Genomic DNA, 20381 nt, shown 5'->3' with positions numbered 1-20381 from the left:
TTTTTGTTTTGTATCTTCATCCAGGTCTCCTTAATAAGCCTCATAGCCAACACTCTTGGATACTCCGAGATGGGTCCAATTAAATCCCTTAGGACCCTTCGAGCTCTGAGACCATTGAGGGCGCTGTCACGGTTTGAAGGGATGAGGGTAAGAGCACACAAAGCATCGATCAAAGTTGAAATGCATGACAACAAGCCTGTAACAGGGCCCTGTTGCATTTGGTCTAGTCTTCATCTCTTCTGCTAAAGAAAATGATTGATAATGCTGTCCCAAAACAACAAAATCAGAAATCCCTCCTTTGTCTTGATTGTAATTGTACCATTACGGCTTTGTCCTCCAGTGGATGTCATGATAAACTAATCCTGCTGCCTAACTTGTCATATTTCACTTCAGAAAACAGCTTTTTGGCTGAGGAAGCATCTGGCTAGCAATTACCTCTGCTTTATAAGGCACATCAGAGGAATAACTAAGCTTCAAATTTACTCCCTGCCTTTGGCATGTATTAAAAGAAGACTGACTGGGAAAGTTCTTAAGGACTTTTTCACTAATAATTAAGGCAAAAATTAAACATGCCAAAGATGTGGAAAGCAAATGAATTGATTTATTTTTTTTTTTTTTTTTCATTTGAACTGATTGGAGTTTTAATGCGGGATATCAGGAATGATGTTAAAACTGTGTAGCTTGTGGTGGTGTTCTGTCTTTAGGATCCAGTTTGCTCTCTTTCATATTTACAGCATAACTGTTTATTTGTAACCTATCTGCTGAACTGATCAGTCACAGGCTAGGTGGACTCTTTGCAGTATGTGTAACCTGAAAGCTAACCTCTGTATCAGCAGAGGTTACTGCTAATTGCTGCTTGCTGGTTGCGTATCTTTCTCGTGATCAGATGGAACTTGTGAACATGTAGTGAGCTCCATGCATGGAGCTCCTTGCAATTAACAGCTCTCATTGCAATGCCATGTAAGGCAGGAGTCTAGGAGAGCCTGATCTCCAAACTAGGAACAATTGTAATGGGGCATGAAAACCCTTTACCCATAGTTTGCCTGTTCTGGGGATGACCAACATTAAGGATCTATTGCTTCGTCCCAGAGAACATGTGATTCTCTAAATTAGGTTACTTTTGAGATAAAGATCAGCAAAATCTATATTCATCTGGGCAACCAAATCTTTATTTCATTGACCTCTCTCCTTCCAACAAACACAGGCAGTATTTTAAAGTATATCCACAAATCAGAACAAAAGTAATCTGCAGATTCTCAGCTGGTACAAAGTGATGTCACACTGCGGATGTTAGTAAGGCTCTTAATCTTATGCCACCTTACAACTTCACTCAAAGGCTTTATGAAGCAGGCACAGCTTGAACAAAAGTTTGTTTCAGTAAAAGTTGCACTATTTTAACTACGGGATAGAGTTGTGCAAATTAATTTAATACTGATTTATGAAGACTTAGCTTCTAGTGGTAGATTTCAAGTTCAAGCTAAACCCCTTCAACGTATTCTAAGCTGACATAACAGTACTCCCTCATGACTTTGTGTCGGCTTAATTAAATTGAATTCAATCCTTAAAAACAGTGGGCAGAGTAGCCTAAAGCACCGGAAAAGTAAGGAACTGCAGTAGGAAAGAAATAACATGAAAATGTTCACAGCTCTGTGGAGAGGCTTTCTGAGAACAGCAAGAAGTTGGCTCGCTGGATATCCTGCATGGTGTAGACAAACAATGTTGCATCAGCCCAGCAAGTATCCATACTAAGATGTCCATAGCTGCCATCCCCCTGGTGCCTGATCACCTCTCTGTACCACTGCTGCATCTGAAATGTATTCAGACTTTCTGAGCCATCAGAGGTAGTGAATTAGCTTGTAAACTATCATAAAGTGTAATTGAGAATACGTGCTACTGGAAAACCAAATCATTTTATTTTTAGTGTGTCTAACCACACTTAAAACAACTAGGGACAGTTAGACCTTTCATTATTAGGAGTTCTTATGCTCCAGAATGCATGGGAAAATTGCCAGTGCAGTGACGAATTAAATCATGATAACATTAGAAGCCAACACCGACAATAAGAAAATAACAGTTTGCTCTAGTGTAATTTATTTTTTCTTAAATAAGGATTTCTGTATGGTGAGAGCAGGATCAAGAAAGTTCTTGCTGCAGCAAAAGACTTAAATGGGTGCACCTAAATTTTGGAAGCAATTGGTCCTGAAGCAAAGGTACAGAGTAGCACTTTGATGGATGGCCTCAGACATGTAATTTGGAAGGCAGGCTTCTGCACCCCTCATCACACCAGAGGTATCAGCAAAGTAAAGCAGAACTTATTAAATAAAGATAAAGCAGAACTGCTCTCCCGTCCCCAGAAAAGACAGTGTAGTGAGGAAACATAGTAAAGATACATAGAAACATAGTAAAGGACCAATATCCCACCTGGCCATCACTACAGCTCCCTATCAGGTCATGCATGTACCATTGCTCCATCACTTACCGCATTCCAAACCATGCTGGAGCCTGTGGTAAATTAACTTAGATCTGCCTGTCCCAAATTACAGTCTCTGTGTCTCTCTGTCTCTTGTCCCTCAGGGCATTACTTTCAGAGGTTCCAATTCTCTGTGAGGCTCTTCCCAGCAAAGATGGTTATTGCAGCCTTTCAAAAGGATAAGTGGGATGATGATAAGACTGTTTAATGTGAAACTGATACTGGGCAAAGTCATGGAGAGGTTGCTACAAGATACATGCAGGAAAGAAATAGCATAATTAATGCTAGTTAGCATGATTTCATGGAAATAATTCTTGTGCAACTGATATGGTCCTTTGATTTGATTACAAATTATGCTGATGATTGTAACTGTGCTGGTATAATATCCTTAGATTACAGAGTGGAATCCGATACTACGGGACAGTTGTGATCAAAACACAAGCTTTATGCGGAGCCAAGTAAACATACTTCAAATTAATTTAAAATGGATGACAGATCTGAAAATTGTGATTGTAAATAGTGATGACATTGTAAATTCAGTGATGAATGTCCCAGGCTGAGGGATCTGTCACAGTTAGAACTGTCCTTAATCTGGACTTTAGCAGCATCTGGAAGGAAATATAACATCTTTGCTGACTAGACACAAAGTGGGTGGGGTAGTAAGTGATATTACAGATAAGGGAATTATACTGACTGATCTGGATCACGGGGAAAACCAGATCAGTTGTGCAACATGCATTTTAATAAAACCACATACATCGTATACTGCAGGAGCAGAAAAGTGGGTCACTCTAAGAATGTTTCTTGGAAAAATGCAGATAAGAAGGACTTAGGGATTGGAGTGAACAGTCAGCACAACACAACCTTTTGGGCAGGTCTGATAAAGGAGGTGACTATTACAATCCTTCAGTACACAGGGAGATAATGTCATAAGCAGTGGAAGAGGGCAGTGCTTCCTTGGATGGCAGCACTGGAATACTGAAATCCCCCCAAAGTGCTGGATCTGGACTGTTAAAAATGGGGAACTCTCTGCAGGGATCTACCAACATTATTAGAAATCCGAAGGAGCCACAGCAATTAAAAAGAGGCTCTGCTTTTTAATTACACAAAGCAGTATTCAGTGATAACTCAGACACATTGTAAACTGGGATGAAAAGAGAGGATATCTCTTCATATAGGGCCAAGAGTAACAGGTTTAAAATAAAAAAGGGTGGGCTTGGATTAGGAAATTTTTCACTGAGAGAGCAGTGAGGCACTGGCTCTGCTGCCCAGAGAGCTTTGGGTGCCCCATCTCTGGAGATGCTCAGGGCCAGACTGGATGGGACTTCGGGCAGACTGGTCTGGTGGGAAGTATCCTTGCCCATGGCAAGGGTTGGAGCTGGAAAATATTTAAGATCCCTTCTAACTCAAACTATTCCCTAATTCTATGAATACATGACTGTATGGTTTTATGTTTCTATGATTTTATATCAAACAGCAGGTGAGAAGTGCTTCAAATTGAGCACACCCTGCACGAAAAAATGTGGCACCTGCTTATAACCAAGAACACCAAGAGTAGATAATCTCATTATCCTTTTGGTCTACCATTTGAAACCACAACAGTGTAAATTAAATGTCATTGCAAAAGCCATGCCAAATTTTGGTTAGGAATTATAGCCAGGGCCTGGAAATGCTTCCAAGATGTCTGGTGGCATCTGTAGCAATGGTGGGATTAACACGTGGAGCAAACCTATTTCTGGATTTTAAAATTTGAAGGAGCTTCATCTGGGAAGGTGATCCATGAGATCGGGATGGATGGGGGGCAGGCGCAAGTGGTGCAACATTTATATCACTGTGAATGAAGTGGCTCAGTTTCTAGAAGTCACTGAGAAGGTTCTTCCACCTATCAGGCACTGATGGAAATGAAGAGGTATAAAACCTATTCTTAGACAGGCCTATGTACTTTCCATGGCAAGTTTAGCAGCTAAACTTTTAGCATGAATTTATGATAATAACTTGTCTTCACATATTTGGGTCTTTAAGTCTTCTAGCTTGTCCTAGTGCAAATGAGGAGTGTTTCCAGGAGAGCAGATGGCATCAGGCTGGTGTAAGAGCAGCAGCAGCAAGAGAAGAATCAAATCCTCTCTTCATAATTCATTCAGAGAGGTGTTGCAGGATTTGCTCCAGTCTCGTGTCATGTTTCATTATCTCTGAGTCATTGAACATGATTTGGCAGAGGGGAAAAAGTGAGATGCAGGCATGGCCATGGCTCTCAGTGCTGGAACTTCAATGTCTGTGCCCTGTCATGGGGGTTATGAGTGGAAGTGGGTGCAGCAACGTATGTGACGTCAGCCCTGTGGCTTTGTGCTGGAACAAATAAAAACTGAACAGAACTGGGGGTTACAGCTCTGCCTGGGTTGGTGTAGTGGATCTTTACAGCATGTCATGAGAAAACATAAAGTCATCTTTGTGTTACATTATAATGCTTTCCCTGTTTTAATCATTCATGCTGACCAGATAGTGGACTTTGGTTTAGTGCAGCAAAATTTATCACAGCTAGAGTTCATAGCCCAAGAAGTATGGAGAGCCTAAGCTCAGTAAAAGATTTCACTTTTTTTTTCTTCTCTATTTGAGACAACCAGTAATTTGCAATTAATTGCATGATTATTAAAGGTGATCTGACTGAAGTATATTATCCAGTATGATCTGGGAGGTCATGATGACTTTGCAGATTGTTTCTAAATTAAAAGATACACCTGGAAAAAAATTGTCATCCCTCTAGAAATTACTTATTTTTTTCTTCTGAAAAAATGTCAGTAATTTTGTTTTTTTTCTCTTCCATTTCACTCAAGGTGGTGGTCAATGCCCTTGTGGGAGCCATCCCTTCCATCATGAACGTTCTGCTTGTCTGCCTCATCTTCTGGCTCATCTTTAGCATCATGGGAGTCAACCTGTTTGCCGGGAAGTTTGGGAAGTGCATTAATAAGACAGAAGGAGATATGCCTTTAGACTCTAAAATTATTAACAACATGACTGACTGCATACTCTATAACGTTTCTGGCACATTTTACTGGACAAAAGTTAAGGTTAACTTTGATAACGTTGGCGCTGGATACCTGGCTCTCCTGCAAGTGGTAAGTATGGTGACCTGAAAGTAAATTCTGATGCACAAATGTTGCTTGTTCCTGTTGATACTATCACACCATAGGATCAGGTTAACCTCTGTAGTCTTCTTCTTTTTCTCAGCCTTATTCATCAGGGGAATTCCTTTTCTCAAGTGAGGATTATTCATATTAGTTTTGCCTAGATCTATTTATGGCAGCTTCTGGTTTTATTCTGAGTTTCTGGTGCATCACTAATGTAAATCCTCTGGGAAGTGATTGAACTATTGAAGTGAATTAAATCTTTTTATTTTTTATTTTTCCTTCCTATTTTTCAATCCAGACCAAAGTTCAGATCTAGAAACAAAAAGTATTGGTGAAGGAAGGACTGTTCACATGGACAGAGTCCACTGGCCTTCATTATTTCCTTCTCAGAAAAAACAAACCTTCAGTTACTCAGCTGAAGTCACTGCACAAAGCAGTGGAAAGTTGAACAAAGTTGCAGAGGAATCTCTTAGTGATGTTTGAGAAGGACACTGGTGGCTCTCATTCTGGATGCTCATCCTCATTTCCACTTGGTAAACGTAATGTGTCAGCTTGAACATAACTGTGAAACACGGCACTGATCAGACTGCAGGAACCCCAGAGATTCTGGTCTCTCTCCAAGACTGGAGAGAGCATATTAGAGAACATTGTTGAGGTTCAAAGCTGGCTGCAATATTTGATCTATAAAGACAGATGTGAGCCAATTTTATGACCTTTTTCATCAGGAAACGTAAAACGTGGATAAACAGGTTGTGTACACAGAGTCTGAACATGCTGTGTGACAGCAGAACCTAATGGATAAAGCCACAGGAGAGCCATCCTCTTGTCCATGCTCTGTCACTGGCCTGCTGTGTGATCTTAGGCAAATTGTTTTTCATTTCAGTTCCATGGGGCCCTCATGTAAAGTGCTGATAATGATACTTATTTCTGTTGTTCCTAATTTGCTCTGAAGCCTAGTGATTGCATGGTATGGAACCATGCTAAAAGTGCTGTCTATACAGTATTTTATGTGCCAAGAGTGAAACCAATACCTTGGATGTGCACGTTACTGTTCTGAAGTGTCTGTGATGGCACTCATCACTTCATAGATAAAATCTTGCATGCTGGGTGCTCAGTTGCTCAGTTCAGTTGTCTTACACAGGCATCCACCCTCTGTGTCCTTCGAAGATGTGGACCTCTAACAAATCCCTCGTCCTATCTTTTGCTTCTGTTACATCATCAGATGCAAATATTCTTCCTGACAGATGTTTTTTTCTCTGTCACTGGCAGATGAAATATCTTCATGAAGTAGCTCTCTTTCTGCTAGAAATGATTATTATTATAAACTTACGTTTTCTGTTCTTGGTATACATACACTTAAGTTTGTGATTTTTTGACCCCTGTTCATGGAGACACAGCTTTTGTGCTCTCTGGAAAGCAGCAGGGTTAGAATGGGCACAGCCATTTAGAGTTCTTTTCATGTCATAAAGTTGAACTGAGAGCAAGCACTTTTATCTTTTGCATGTAATTATGATATTCAGCTCACTCATGCAGGGTAGATTAACTCACTTTGAACAGCTTTAATTAGATTTTCCGTTCTATATAGTGATTTCTTTGTCTTCTACTTAAACAACCAATCTAGCTGAGCAAAAATTTCCAGGTTTAAAATACTGTGCCTCACCTGGTGCTTCTTATCTCCTCCATGACTGCATGCCAGATGCCTCCTTTGTTTGGTGAAATAAAAATGCATCAGAAGATATACCTAATTATATATATATATATATATATATATATATATAATTTATTTATTATTATTAATTTTTTTCCTAAAGAACCCCAGAAATAAGAAGACATGTTCAGACTTTCTCTGCTAGTCAAGTTCATGAGACTTGACTCTAAATTAAGTAAATATAATGAATGCAGGCCTGAGCAGCTTCCATCACATATGCACTAAAATTCTAGGTGGTACCCCATCTCTGGAGGTGTTCAAGGCTATGATGACCTGGACAATGTGGTCTATTGCCTGATGCAGTCATTGGCACCTCTGCCCACACGTGAAGGTTAGAACAAGATAGACATAATTGGTGATAAGTTGGAGCTCGGCACATTAATAAAGGAATAGCCTGTTACTGCTGTTTTCCAACAGAAGATGGACTTGATGGCACTTCAGGTTTCATTCAAACCTGGGATCCCATATTGGTAGCAGGGAAGTAGAGTTTCCACTTAATCACTGAATCATAGAATGGCTTGTATTGGAAGGGACACAAGTGCAGGCTCATGTTGAGTCATTCATCAATTGACCCTCCCAGATCCTTCTCCTCAGGCCTGTTCTCAACTCATTATCTTCCAAACCTGTATCTGTGCTTGGGATTGCCCTGACCCAGGTGCAGGACCTTGCACTTGGCCTTGTTGAGCTTCATGAGGTTGGCATGGGCCCACCTACTCAAGCCTGTCCATGTCTGTCTGGATGCCATCCATTCCCTCTAGTTTGGTGTTGTCTGCACACTTGCTGTAGGTGCAAATGTATGGAAGTACAGAAAGGAAGTACAGAAACTTGCACAAGTACAAAAGTAGTGCCATAACCATGGAGACTGTGCAGGCTGGACAAGCTCATTATGGCAGGGAGAGAAGGAATCCTAAAAGCTTGCTCAGCTTCTATGGCAAGTGCTGGCTCCTTCCTCCAGGAGGAAGTGCAGGAGGCAGATGCCATTAAGGTACTGATTTTGACTTTCATCCTGCACCTGGAGCTCTTCTGTCTGCTGCTAACAACAGGGTTAGGCAGTAAGGTGTAAAGATGACACCCACATAAAATGGGCCCAAACATCTGGATCTCTTTTTCCAGACTCCAGCCAAGGAGTGTCAATTACAGGCACTTCTTGCCAAATATGCTCCATATGGGCTCACGTTTCGTGGGCAAATTGTTGTAGGAATTGCAGGGGATCAGTTAACAGTACCGCTCTCCTAAAAGGACAGATACATGCTGCATCTTTGTGTATGCTGAGACACCGTGTAGTAATGATGAGATAAGCATTTTGGTTACAGCCCTCAGGGATGCAAAATATGAGCTTTTAAGTGGCGCTTGTCTCTTGAGTGTTGACATTTTCAGCTTCTTTAAATGACTCTGAATTACCCTTGGATGCCTGGATATATATCTGAAAATCCAAATGGAAACGTGTTAAACAAATCCTGTCTGCCTAACGTTCTGTCTTCACTTCTACAGCACGTTTGAAAGAAATGAAAAGCTGCTACTACAGCACCCTTAAGGCTTACCGCTGTCCAGAGGCAAACTTTCTGATAATGCCACTGACAAGTTCGTTAAACTTTTTCCAGACAACATTTGCTCTTTTCCTACCTACTAAGGATCAGTGCTGTTCTGAGGATGCCTTAACTAACACCACTGAATTGGTCATTTGATTTTTATGTTTCTCAGTCTTACAAAACGGACGACTAAAGTAAGATGTAGACTTTCTCTACAAGTAAGGGAAGTATCTTATTCATGAAGAGGAAAAATCTTTATTATCATGATTTTTTAATGTGTAAGAGTGAAGATTTGCTCTGCCAGGGATTTAATCCCATAACACCCTAATCTATTAGAAGAAATTATTGCTACAACCCAGTCCTTCAGTAGGTCATTTTCTCTATTCCCAGAATTGCTTTGCAGATATTGACAAATCTCATCAATTCCCAATAGGATTTTTTCATTTCCATTGCAGAATCCTTGCTTTCATACAGTGATAACTTCTGTGTATATTTTGCAGTGTATCTTAAAACTTCAGCAATCCAGTGAAGAACCCCAAGAGAACAAGTTGTTTTTCACTTACCATACTGCTTGCTTGTAGAAATTAATCTTTATATACTTTGTTCTTGGATGGGAACAGACTTACATCAGTTAAATACTATGACTCTTTGTCACACTTGGTCTCCAGATAGATAGGGAATGAAGTATGATGGGAGCACTCCATGACCAGCGTGCCATCTGGGAGTTGTTGAGTTAAGTCAGCCCTTCAGGCCAGATGGGAAGTCATGACTGAGCTGGCAAAGCAGCTACAGAATGATCACGAGATAGCAGGAGGTGTCTGAGTTTACCAGGTTACATGATCTTTTGCACTTTGCTAAACAATATGCTGCACTTTACCTTCACTGTGGCTGCAAAATACTCAAAAAATCAGCGTACTTCTGCACAAACCATATTGTAGTACAACCGTAGAGGTTTCTCCATGTATCCAAAGATCAGAGACAAGCAGCAGTTCCACAAGTGCTCTCAAAGAGAGCAGACCCAGCAGCCATGCAAACGTTTAGGTTCTCTGGCATGTCCAGTGCTCAGCAGTGCCATCCTCAGCAAAATATACATGAGACAAATGTTTTGTGTAAAATCAAGTAGAATGAAAAAAGAAATCAAAGAGAAGAGAATAGAGTTGGTGCAGCCATCTTAAATACGTGTAATTTGGCCATAGTGTTGGCAGCTCTTTTAGCTTTCAGAAGTTCCTGCCAACAGAGGGAATACTTGAAGAAGCATTTCAGAAATGTGAGGACCAATGTCTCTGTCTACTAAAGCAGTGGTTCTTATTGCAGTATTGAAATCTTTTTTTTCTAGAATAAAAAAGGAAAACAACAAAAAATGGTTCCCCCAGGCAGATTTGAAGGCTTGATTTATTTTAAGGTGCCATTTGGTTTTACAGTAAATGGTTTGAGGGCATCCAGTGCTGTCCCACCTCTCCTCCTCCCCCCTCATTTTCTGCACTGCAGCTCCAACCATCAGTCAAATAAAAGAACGTAATCCCATCCCAGGATTTTATCTGTAGATAATCTCATCACATGACAGTTTCAGTAGAAGATGGTGCTTCTCTGGATAGATTCCAGGAAGGATAATATCACAAACACTCCCATGAAGATTTTGTCACTTCCTTATCTGGAGTGTAAGTGGTTACTAATTCCAGATAATTTCTTTCCCCAGTGCTGTGTTTCTTTCATTCTCGGTACTTCTTACCCTCTGCAGATGAAGTGCCTAGGGAAGCTTTCCAGAAGCCTGGGAGGTTTTTTCTTCTTCTTCTGGACAACTGGGAAAAAGCAGAAAAATTACATCTCTTCATTCTCTTAATATTTATTTTCATCAGATCATTTTGTCATCTGTTATCACTGCAAACTTGCAGTTGTCTCTTGCTTCTGTGGTACGTGTCAAGGGGCAAAATAGCTCCTCCAGAGGAAACATTCCCTCATAAGTGGGAGAAAAGTATAGACTAAGATTGCATCGTTTTATGCCATGAGCAAAAGGATTTATCGTTGCATCCCATCCACTCTTCCTGAAGAGCAGTTTGAGCTTGAAATTGCAAGTGACTGTGATGACACCAGGAAATCTTTCAGCAGATTAGTGAGAGAACAGCGAAAAAGGAAAATATTAGAGCAGTTAAAGAAGATCAGTGTGTCAGGTTTAAAGAAATAAACTGCTGATCATTCCTGTGCATACATTCCATCTGAAGCGTGTTCCAATACATTGTGCCACAGCACAGATTTTCCAAAGAGTTCTGATTTGGGAGGTTCCTCTTTTTTATCTGGTGGATGGAAACAAACGTATTCTCTCATATGTTGTTTTATATATTCTTTCAACCTCAGGTATGTTTTCCTTTGAACTGGTAGTGTTCAGAGGAAAACGGAATGACAGCATTACCTCCAGGATTTAATTTAATAACAGAGAGTGGATAATGGAGTGTTTCTAAAACCACTGGATATATCCAGCTCAGCACAAATGCCTGGATTTCTGCTAGGAACTCCTGTCCAAATTCCATTTAACATTATCTGGAACTGCATGCCTGCACACCATGGAGAAAATTCAGCCTAGGTGTCAGTAGGATTTGAAAAAATATTGGGAGTGGATCATGCATGCTAGTGTAAATCCAATTAAATCAGTGCATCTAAAAATGCCTCGTTATCTACTCACTGATTTTATATGCAGCGTAAGTCTAAGTAGGTCAGAAGTCAAATGAGAAACAACCTCAGCAGACAATTGTAAAGGTAATGTGGCTTAGACCAGAGCCAGACTAAAGCCAGATATGTTTGGTATCAAACTGTGTCTAATGAGAGGCAAATATTGACAGCAAAGAGCCGTGCTCTTGCTACAGAATAACTAAAATCACTTATTTGTGTTTCTTCTAGGGAATGACACTCCTCTGTCTTTATTAAGGTCTTCAGTAATAGATTGTCATGGAGATTCTCCTTGTTCAACCTCATATATATATATATATATATATATATTTAATAATTAGAAAATCTGATTTTTATTTTCATATTTTAAAAAGACATATCTGAATTGTGAAGCAGGCTGAATGTCCTTACCCAGGCTCACATCAGGTGCCGGTTGCCTTCGTCCCTTTCAAACCAGCAATGATTCATGCAACTCCATTTGTTTTGACACTGCCTCAATTTATACTGTTTTAAAAGAGGGCAGAATCCAAGTTTCAGTGGGACCCCAAAGTGTACCCAATGCCTGTCAGTCTGAATGAGTGTTAGAAATAGAATCCATCTTCCCTGGTCTGAGACCTGTGTGATACAGGCATACAGGTGCCCTATGGAGCCCTGTTTCCTGGTGGCTTGAACTTGTTAAGGTATAAAGAAGTTCCTACTCCAGCTTCAGAAGACTTAATTGCCATGTTCCCCATTTCTATTAAAAATCTCTGTTCTACCCCTGTAATTGCATCATATGTCATGTTCCTATATATATGATTTTAAATGACTAATTGAGCATTAACTGATGGATATACGTTACTTTAAAGGAGAAGCAGTTCATTAGTTATGAAGAACATACTCAACACTGTGTTTTGGAAAGTCATCACAATGATGATACCATCACTTCCAGATATGCTAATTTAATATGCTCAATTATGTATTTTGTGGTTTCTTTTCAGGCCACATTTAAAGGTTGGATGGATATTATGTATGCAGCAGTGGATTCACGAGAGGTAGGTCACAACAGTGAGAGGGATTATTTCCTTTTCCATTGACTTTTGCAACATTCAGTATGTTCAACAACAGCAGCAAAAATGCATGCAGGCCTCCAATCCCTATCTTACTCTGCTCTAGCCCATTGCGGACCTTCGTTTTTTGCAGGTAGTACTGAAGTCTCATGACCCTGAAATTAAGTCAAATGCAGCCCACAGATTTATTCAGTTAATTTATCTATTTGTCCTGGAAAACTCCCAGCACAGAGAGGCATCTACTGAGTGAGGCTGAGTCTACCAAAAACCTAAATTGTCTGTTCTGTTTCTTCCACCCTCCCCACTGACTGCTGTATTTGCCATGGATTGAATTTTTATTTACAGGATCCTCTTGAGAAACACTGGGATTTTTTAAGTCGTGGTGTTTATTTTTAATGGAAGGAGGCATTGTCTCATTTCCCTCTTTTAATTAATTTAAGGCAAAAGATTGCACTTACTGTTAAATGTTGAGATGAATTCTCATGAATGAGATTTAGTCAGGTCTAATGGACCAAAAGGGAATCAAGCTCTGAACAGAAGGGCAAATGTTGAAAAATCTTCATGGCATCAACAGAGAATCACCTTTGAATGATGTCATTTTATGCAAGAAAATGATTTGGGAAGCCAGAGCCGCCCATAGTGCCACTGGGCTCCTTTGAAACACCATGATTTTCTTCTTTCTCCATTCTATCTGAGATGAATAAGCTGATGATAATCCAGAACTCTGTGGATCTGTGACTCCAGGATTGTGCCACAGGTTTTTCAGATACTATTCTTCCCTGGAAAAGTTCTTCCTGATGTCAGTATTATTATAAAAATGTTTTTCATACTGAAGTCTCTCTTAAGAAGATATCGTTCTAAACACATTTACACTAAATCCAGTGTTTTTCAGTAGCATCTAATTATACTGTGATCCTACTTTTGTTTCTTTACAAGTGCCATTAGTTCATATAAGATGAGGGATGACCATCTTATCAGAATCAGAAGGCTGATTCTTTTCCACTTCTGTGTTCAAACTGTGAACATTTTATAGGATTTATTCTGAAGTTGCACTTTTTGAGGCAGAGTGATCGCAGCTGACAGTATTATAAAATACAGCTGAATTAAGCATACCATTTCAGATGCCAGAGATGGTGAAGCTCTGACTCTGCTAGTGGGAGTTGCATTGTTTTTCCTCTTTCATGATCTTTATTGCTGATGGATAGTTTTCTTTGGACTGCATTAATATTGTGGTTTGTGCAGATCTGGTGTCATTTTCATGTTTTCCCTTTTCCCCCTGCAGTGTGAGGAGCAGCCTGAATGGGAATGTAATTTATACATGTACCTGTACTTTGTGATTTTCATCATCTTCGGGTCTTTCTTCACATTGAACCTCTTCATTGGTGTCATCATCGACAATTTCAACCAACAGAAGAAAAAGATAAGTATCGAATATGCTGTACATCATCTTGTGATCACTGCCGAAACAAGGGCAAGAGATTGATTTATAAGCAGCAGCTTTGCCACATTAGCCACAAGATTAACACTAGCACAACTGTGCTGTGAGACTTCTACAAAATCAGAGTTGTAGCAGCCCCTCATCTCTCCACAGCAGCAGAAAATACAGCTGTAGATTTTGGATGGAGGCAGTGAGGCTCTTTTCATTGGAAATAACAGTGTTTTTCTCATCCTATACTTAGGTGGCCAGGACATCTTTATGACAGAAGAACAGAAAAAGTATTATAATGCAATGAAAAAGTTGGGATCTAAGAAACCTCAAAAGCCAATCCCAAGACCACTGGTAAGAATAATTCATTTGAATAATGTGTAATAGAGATTTATTCAATAGAATAAATGCTATCCCACTTTGCAGATGAAAGCCACTTTTCTTTTACATATTACAGTTTTGGACGGTATTTGCAATCCTACTTTCCTGCATAGTGTAGAATTTCCACTGTTCTTCCGTATTAACTAAAAATCTAATTTACATATACAGTCATTCCAGTGGCCATGTCTGCACTGAATGAATTCATGGCCTCAATCCAGTGTCTTTTTTCAGTAGTTTCAAGAATCATTAGGTGTAAATGGGTTTGAAAACTCCATCATCCAACCATCCATCATCATTTTCTTGTTTCTGAAGTGCTGGTGAGAAATGGTGTATAGTCTATTTTCCATTGCTTCCTGATGAATCAGCAGACAATCATGTCATCATTTTGACATGGTTCAAATCTCCTAACTAACAATTCTCTTCCTTCCTCCAGAACAAATACCAAGGTTTTATTTTTGATGTTGTCTCAAAACAAGCCTTTGATGTCTCCATCATGATTCTCATCTGCCTTAACATGGTTACCATGATGGTAGAAACAGATGATCAAAGTCAGGAAAAAGTGAACATACTTCACAAAATCAACATGCTTTTTGTTGCCATCTTCACTGGGGAGTGCATCTTCAAAATGCTGGCACTACGACACTACTACTTCACCAATGGTTGGAACATCTTTGACTTTGTCGTCGTGATTCTGTCTATTGTAGGTAGGTGAATCTGAGCGGCAGAGAAGCACTGACTTAAACACAAACTGCAAAGTTTATAAGGTGGATGTAAACTTAATTAGACAGAGTTGAAAGATTTGTGGGGGAAAAAAAAAATCACTCAGAGAACTGGATTCTAAGTGATTTTTAATAATTAAATAAGACAGTGTAGCACTGCCTAACCTGTGTGATCAAGGAAATCATGAGATGTACTAGACAGCCAAATCTGTTCAGAGGCAACACTCTGACAGCAGTGCTGAAGATAACAGGTGTCATTGTATCATACTATAGTACTGATTTCAAACATGGTCCAGAACTTCAGCCATGTGCTGGATAATAGCCTAAGTCAGAGAAGTAAAAAAGACACATGAAAAGGGCACATGCAAAATTTTCAAAGATATTCACTTTTTATTACATTAGTGTGAAAAAGTTCTTCAGGTCAGCAATGGGCAGGTGCAATGAGTCTGGCTACCCTCAGCTCTGTGAATATATAGGGGACATCACTGTCGCATAGCTGTTATCAGAGCCTTCATGCTGTGGGCATGTCCATGGCAGCCAGTAAAGCAGAGCCATTGTGTTGGCCATAGCTGTGTCCCATGATCAACCGGGTTCTGTCATTATCAGAGGAGTTGGGCCATGCCAAAAACCCTCTGTAGGGGATGAGGTGGCATGAGCTGGCCATTGCTCATTGCATCTGGAGACAGTTGGCACTGGACAATCTGGCCAAAGCTACTACATTTCTGCTTAGAAGAGAGTTTAGCCACAATGATGAAAGCTTATTTTCTTGCTAGCATAACCTTTAGCCCTTAGTTCTTTCCCTGCCTATCAGGGAGACTAGAAAAACTAATGAGCAAGCAACCAAACCAGTATCCAGTAGGAATTGACACCGCTTTGGTTGTTGCTTATGAAAACAGACCCAGCAGACAATGTTGACTTGCTAACATTTTGCAAACAAAGAGTATTTTCAAATCAAAAAACTCCTGACCAGCTGCACACCAGATAAATGGCTCATGACCAAAAGCTGCAGATCGTTGTGTCCTGTCTGACCTGATGCTGATTTCTCATTCCTGATAGATGACTTTTCCCTTTATAAAACTGTAACTACCACTGACACCTCTGCTCAGAGTCTCAACAAACTTTGCATGGTTTAAGTGACCATGAAAATGCTAACGATAATGCCATTCCCTTTATCTCAGGTCCTCCAGTTTGCAGAACTTTTCATTGATTTTTTTCCATAATCCTTATTGATTTCTTTAAAGGGAATCAGAGATTATTTCCAAGGTAATAACTTGCTGTTTGTCTTTTCTTTTCAAGGCACCGTACTTTCTGACATCATTCAGAAATACTTTTTCTCTCCTACACTCTTCAGAGTCATTCGCTTGGCTCGAATTGGCCGGATCCTAAGACTCATCCGTGGAGCCAAAGGAATTCGAACTCTCCTTTTTGCCTTAATGATGTCCCTACCTGCTCTGTTCAACATTGGGCTCTTGCTTTTTCTGGTCATGTTCATTTATGCCATTTTTGGCATGGCTAACTTTGCCTATGTTAAGAAGGAGTATGGGATTGATGACATGTTCAACTTCCAAACTTTTGCTAACAGCATGCTCTGTCTCTTCCAAATAACAACGTCAGCTGGCTGGGATGGTCTTCTCAATCCTATTTTGAACACTGGACCACCGTACTGCGACCCAAACCTTCCAAATGCAAATGGTTCAAAGGGAGACTGTGGAAGCCCCGCCGTAGGGATTTTATTCTTTGTTACTTACATCATTATATCATTTCTCATTGTTGTAAACATGTATATAGCCATTATTTTAGAGAACTTCAGTGTAGCCACTGAGGAAAGTACAGAGCCTCTAAGTGAGGATGATTTTGATATGTTCTATGAAATCTGGGAGAAGTTTGACCCTGAAGCCACTCAGTTTATTGAGTACTCTGCACTTTCAGACTTTGCAGATGCACTGTCAGAACCTTTGCGCATAGCGAAACCAAACAAAATCAAACTCATAGCAATGGACCTGCCCATGGTCAGTGGAGATAGGATCCATTGCTTGGATATTTTGTTCGCTTTTACTAAAAGGGTGCTAGGAGAATCTGGGGAGATGGATGCCCTAAAAATACAAATGGAAGAAAAGTTCATGGCGGCGAATCCATCCAAGATCTCTTATGAACCAATAACAACAACTCTCAGACGGAAACAAGAAGAGGTCTCCGCCATCATCATCCAGCGCGCCTACAGGAGACATTTGTTTCGGCGCTCGATGAAGCAGGCGTCTTACTTGTACCGACACAGAACTTTTGATGGCAGCATCCTCGAGGACGATGCACCCGAGAAGGAGGGTCTCATTGCATTCATGATGAATGAAAACTATGGCAGGCCAATAGACAAATCAGAAACCCTGTCCTCCACGTCCTTCCCTCCATCCTACGACAGTGTTACCAGGGGTACAAGCGAGAATCTCCAGCTGAAGTTGACAGACTCGAGCAAAAGTGATGAGGCCATAGATTGTTTGCTCTCACCAGACAGAGATAAAGAATCAATTGTTTAAATGTCTGTTTAGAATGCTTTAAAATATTGTTTACAGAATGTAATGCTGTAACTACACAACGATCGAAGCAGCCTTTTTATTAAACATTAGTTGCAATGGAGAAACAATGGAGTTTTTACCCTTAACTACAGGAGTCTAATAAGTCATATAACCTTTGGCCCTGCTTTTTTTGACTTGGCTCAATATTTATATTTATATATGCACAGGAAGAATCTTGGCAGGGTCATGGCTGTTATATCAATGGTGTGAATAGGAATATGCTAGACTGTAAAACAGCAAACACAGTGTATATCTATCCACAGATAAAGCCTGGCTGTATACATTCTTTTGAGGTCTTACTCATATTAGTGTGTTTACTTATGGCAGTGTATGACCTTGCATTCTAAAAAGAAAAAAAAAAAAATATCACAGCTGCTGTAGCAAAATGTAACACTTACTGTATATGTTGTGAATGGTCTTTCATAAATTTATTATATTTGATATTTTTTTACTTAAAAAAGTCTCTTTTTCCATGGAGATTAACGATCCTTACACTCTTCATGATGAACTCTGAGTCAAGCTAATAGGAACATGCGGGATCCCCGTTGTTTGAAGAGGAAAGTTGTTGCGAAGTAAACCATCCAGTTAGCAACATTTAACTGTTTATTACACTCAGCCCTCCCCGCTGGGACTTGCAACTGCTCATCAGCAGGAACAGAAAAAGAAAGGGAAAAAAAGAAAAAAAGAAAAAAAAAAAAAAAAAAGGAAAAAGAAAAAAAACAACTAGAGAAGGAAATGATGACAAAAATTGTAAGAGAAATTGCTTGTTCTATCCTTCAGGAAGCCAGAGAATAATGGATTCTGTTTGTAAAACTGTTAATAAAAGCACTAATTTTGTAGTATGTTTCAAGAATCTGCTTTGAATACTGCAATCCAACTTGCCATAGAAGTAGTGCATCACTTGTGTGTAGTGCTCAAGGAACCATGTATGCTGGCAGAGTTAAGGGCATGGGATAGGCTGTGTTTTCCCAGGAACACTGAGCTAAGCAGCCTTTTTGGAAACTCTGTGCATCAATATTACTCCAAAAATAGTATTATCAATCATAGCAGCACCGATTGGGTCATGAGGAATGGCTGCAGTAGTGTGTTAAGAAGGTTGGAGGGGAATCGCCCTTGGATCTGTATGTAACCTCCGAGGTTTTGAATCCTTTCTTCTCAGCGTCCATCTTTCATTTTATCAGATGGTACAGTTAGATGACTGGGGAAGGACAAGAAATATAGGAACCAATAATACGAATCCACTAGAAAATAGAAATATCCTCATTCCTGCAGTCAAAGGAATATTTACAGCTGACGCATCAGCTTCAGGCCAAAGAAATGACAACAGAATGGAAGGTGGATGTGTGGCTGTAGGAAAGTATTAGAGGTTTTATGTGCTAACATAGCTTATTATTTATTATTAAACTTTCAGCTGTGGTAGAATATGAGAAAGTGTCTATGGAATATAGAGGCAGTTCTGTCAATGCAGACAGGTTCTTTTTCACCTTCAGACTGATTGTACTTGGTTTGGTTGAACTTCGTGAAAAATCTTGAGATTTCTGTAATGAGCCATTGCACTTTAAGGAAGAGTAATTGTGCTTTTCACCTTGGAGAAGCAAAGATATCAAGAATGTATTTAAGGTGTATTGTGATTGACATTTAGTTACATCCCAGGTTGTAAAGGTGTCAAAATCCACATGGGGTTGGCAACAAGAATTAAAGCAACATGTTACAGCAAATTTTGTCTATGGCCATTGTTATCTGTCCTCTAAACAAGTAAAAATGTGTAAAGACAACGTGTCAAGAGGATGACTATGTATCTGTAAATATGGGCTAATTATTCTCTCCATTCATTGAGAGGTGTCTCAGGCATTCACTTGAGAGTGGGCTATTGGATAATGCAGAGGATTTGCCAGCAGGATTCCCGGGATCTATTCCTGATTCTTGCTACATGATTTTTAGGCAAATAATTGAACCTATCTGTGCCTCAGTTTACCCATCTGTAAAATGGGGGTAATAATACTTACCTACCTCACAGGGGTGTTGTCAGACTTTCTGGTTGCAAAGTGCTATAAGGGAATGAAACGTATTCTATAAGTATTATTATAATCATGCTTTCTTGCCCTTTTAACCCCATATCTCTGGTGTATAACATAGGGCTGTTCCTCTGGAGATTTTGTTGCCTTTAAATCTTGTATGTAATTAGATTCTAACCTAAGGGAACTACTCTTCGTTCCTTGAAGTGAAAACACTCTGTATTCTTTCCTTCCTCCTCACCATCCTTTCCCCTCACCCCTCTCCACCCCCCAAAGAAGAAAATTGCTCAAGGCTTCTCAAATTAGAGAAACTTTATACAGATTCCCTGTGTATTTATGCTGTAATCTTATTCTGACTGTACATATCACCCAGAAAGAGTATGCGATTTTTATATTTATATGCATATACACACACACACACACACATGCATATACCTATACATATATAAGTATATTGTGAGTTTATAGAGTGACTGACACTCAGAGGACACGACTTACTGATTAAAACATTTTGTTCTCCGTGGGATTTATTGATTGTTAGAAATGAGCTGCTGCCTATAATGAAACTGTTTAATTAGGAAATAGGACATGCATCACCTGCTGAACAAGCATTTATTGGCTCACAACTGGTAAAATTACTTTCCTTTCAAAGCTTCAGAATGATGAAAAAAAAAAAAAAAAAGGAAAAAAAGCTATGAAATAAGAGGATTTCTTATCTGATTTTTATC

At 39.7% G+C, this 20381-nt stretch overlaps 1 protein-coding gene across 1 annotated transcript in view; it reads left to right on the top strand.

Moving 5' to 3' along the window:
- The window catches only part of LOC140249057 (sodium channel protein type 5 subunit alpha-like), a 199249-nt gene extending 179141 nt beyond the window's left edge, over positions 1 to 20108 (top strand). Inside the window, exons 22-28 of the mRNA XM_072330304.1 lie at positions 25 to 147; positions 5302 to 5583; positions 12474 to 12527; positions 13825 to 13966; positions 14222 to 14322; positions 14783 to 15053; positions 16365 to 20108. Of these exons, the coding sequence (XP_072186405.1) occupies positions 25 to 147; positions 5302 to 5583; positions 12474 to 12527; positions 13825 to 13966; positions 14222 to 14322; positions 14783 to 15053; positions 16365 to 17599 (2208 nt within the window). The 3' untranslated portion in view covers positions 17600 to 20108. The remainder of the gene's footprint in view (positions 1 to 24; positions 148 to 5301; positions 5584 to 12473; positions 12528 to 13824; positions 13967 to 14221; positions 14323 to 14782; positions 15054 to 16364) is intronic.
- Positions 20109 to 20381: the final 273 nt, after the last annotated feature.

The sequence above is a fragment of the Excalfactoria chinensis genome, chromosome 2, assembly GCF_039878825.1.
Source record: "Excalfactoria chinensis isolate bCotChi1 chromosome 2, bCotChi1.hap2, whole genome shotgun sequence".
Classification (NCBI taxonomy): Eukaryota; Metazoa; Chordata; class Aves; order Galliformes; family Phasianidae; genus Excalfactoria; species Excalfactoria chinensis.
The sequence above is the reverse complement of the archived record's forward strand: the minus strand, read 5'-3'. Positions and strand labels throughout refer to the sequence as shown.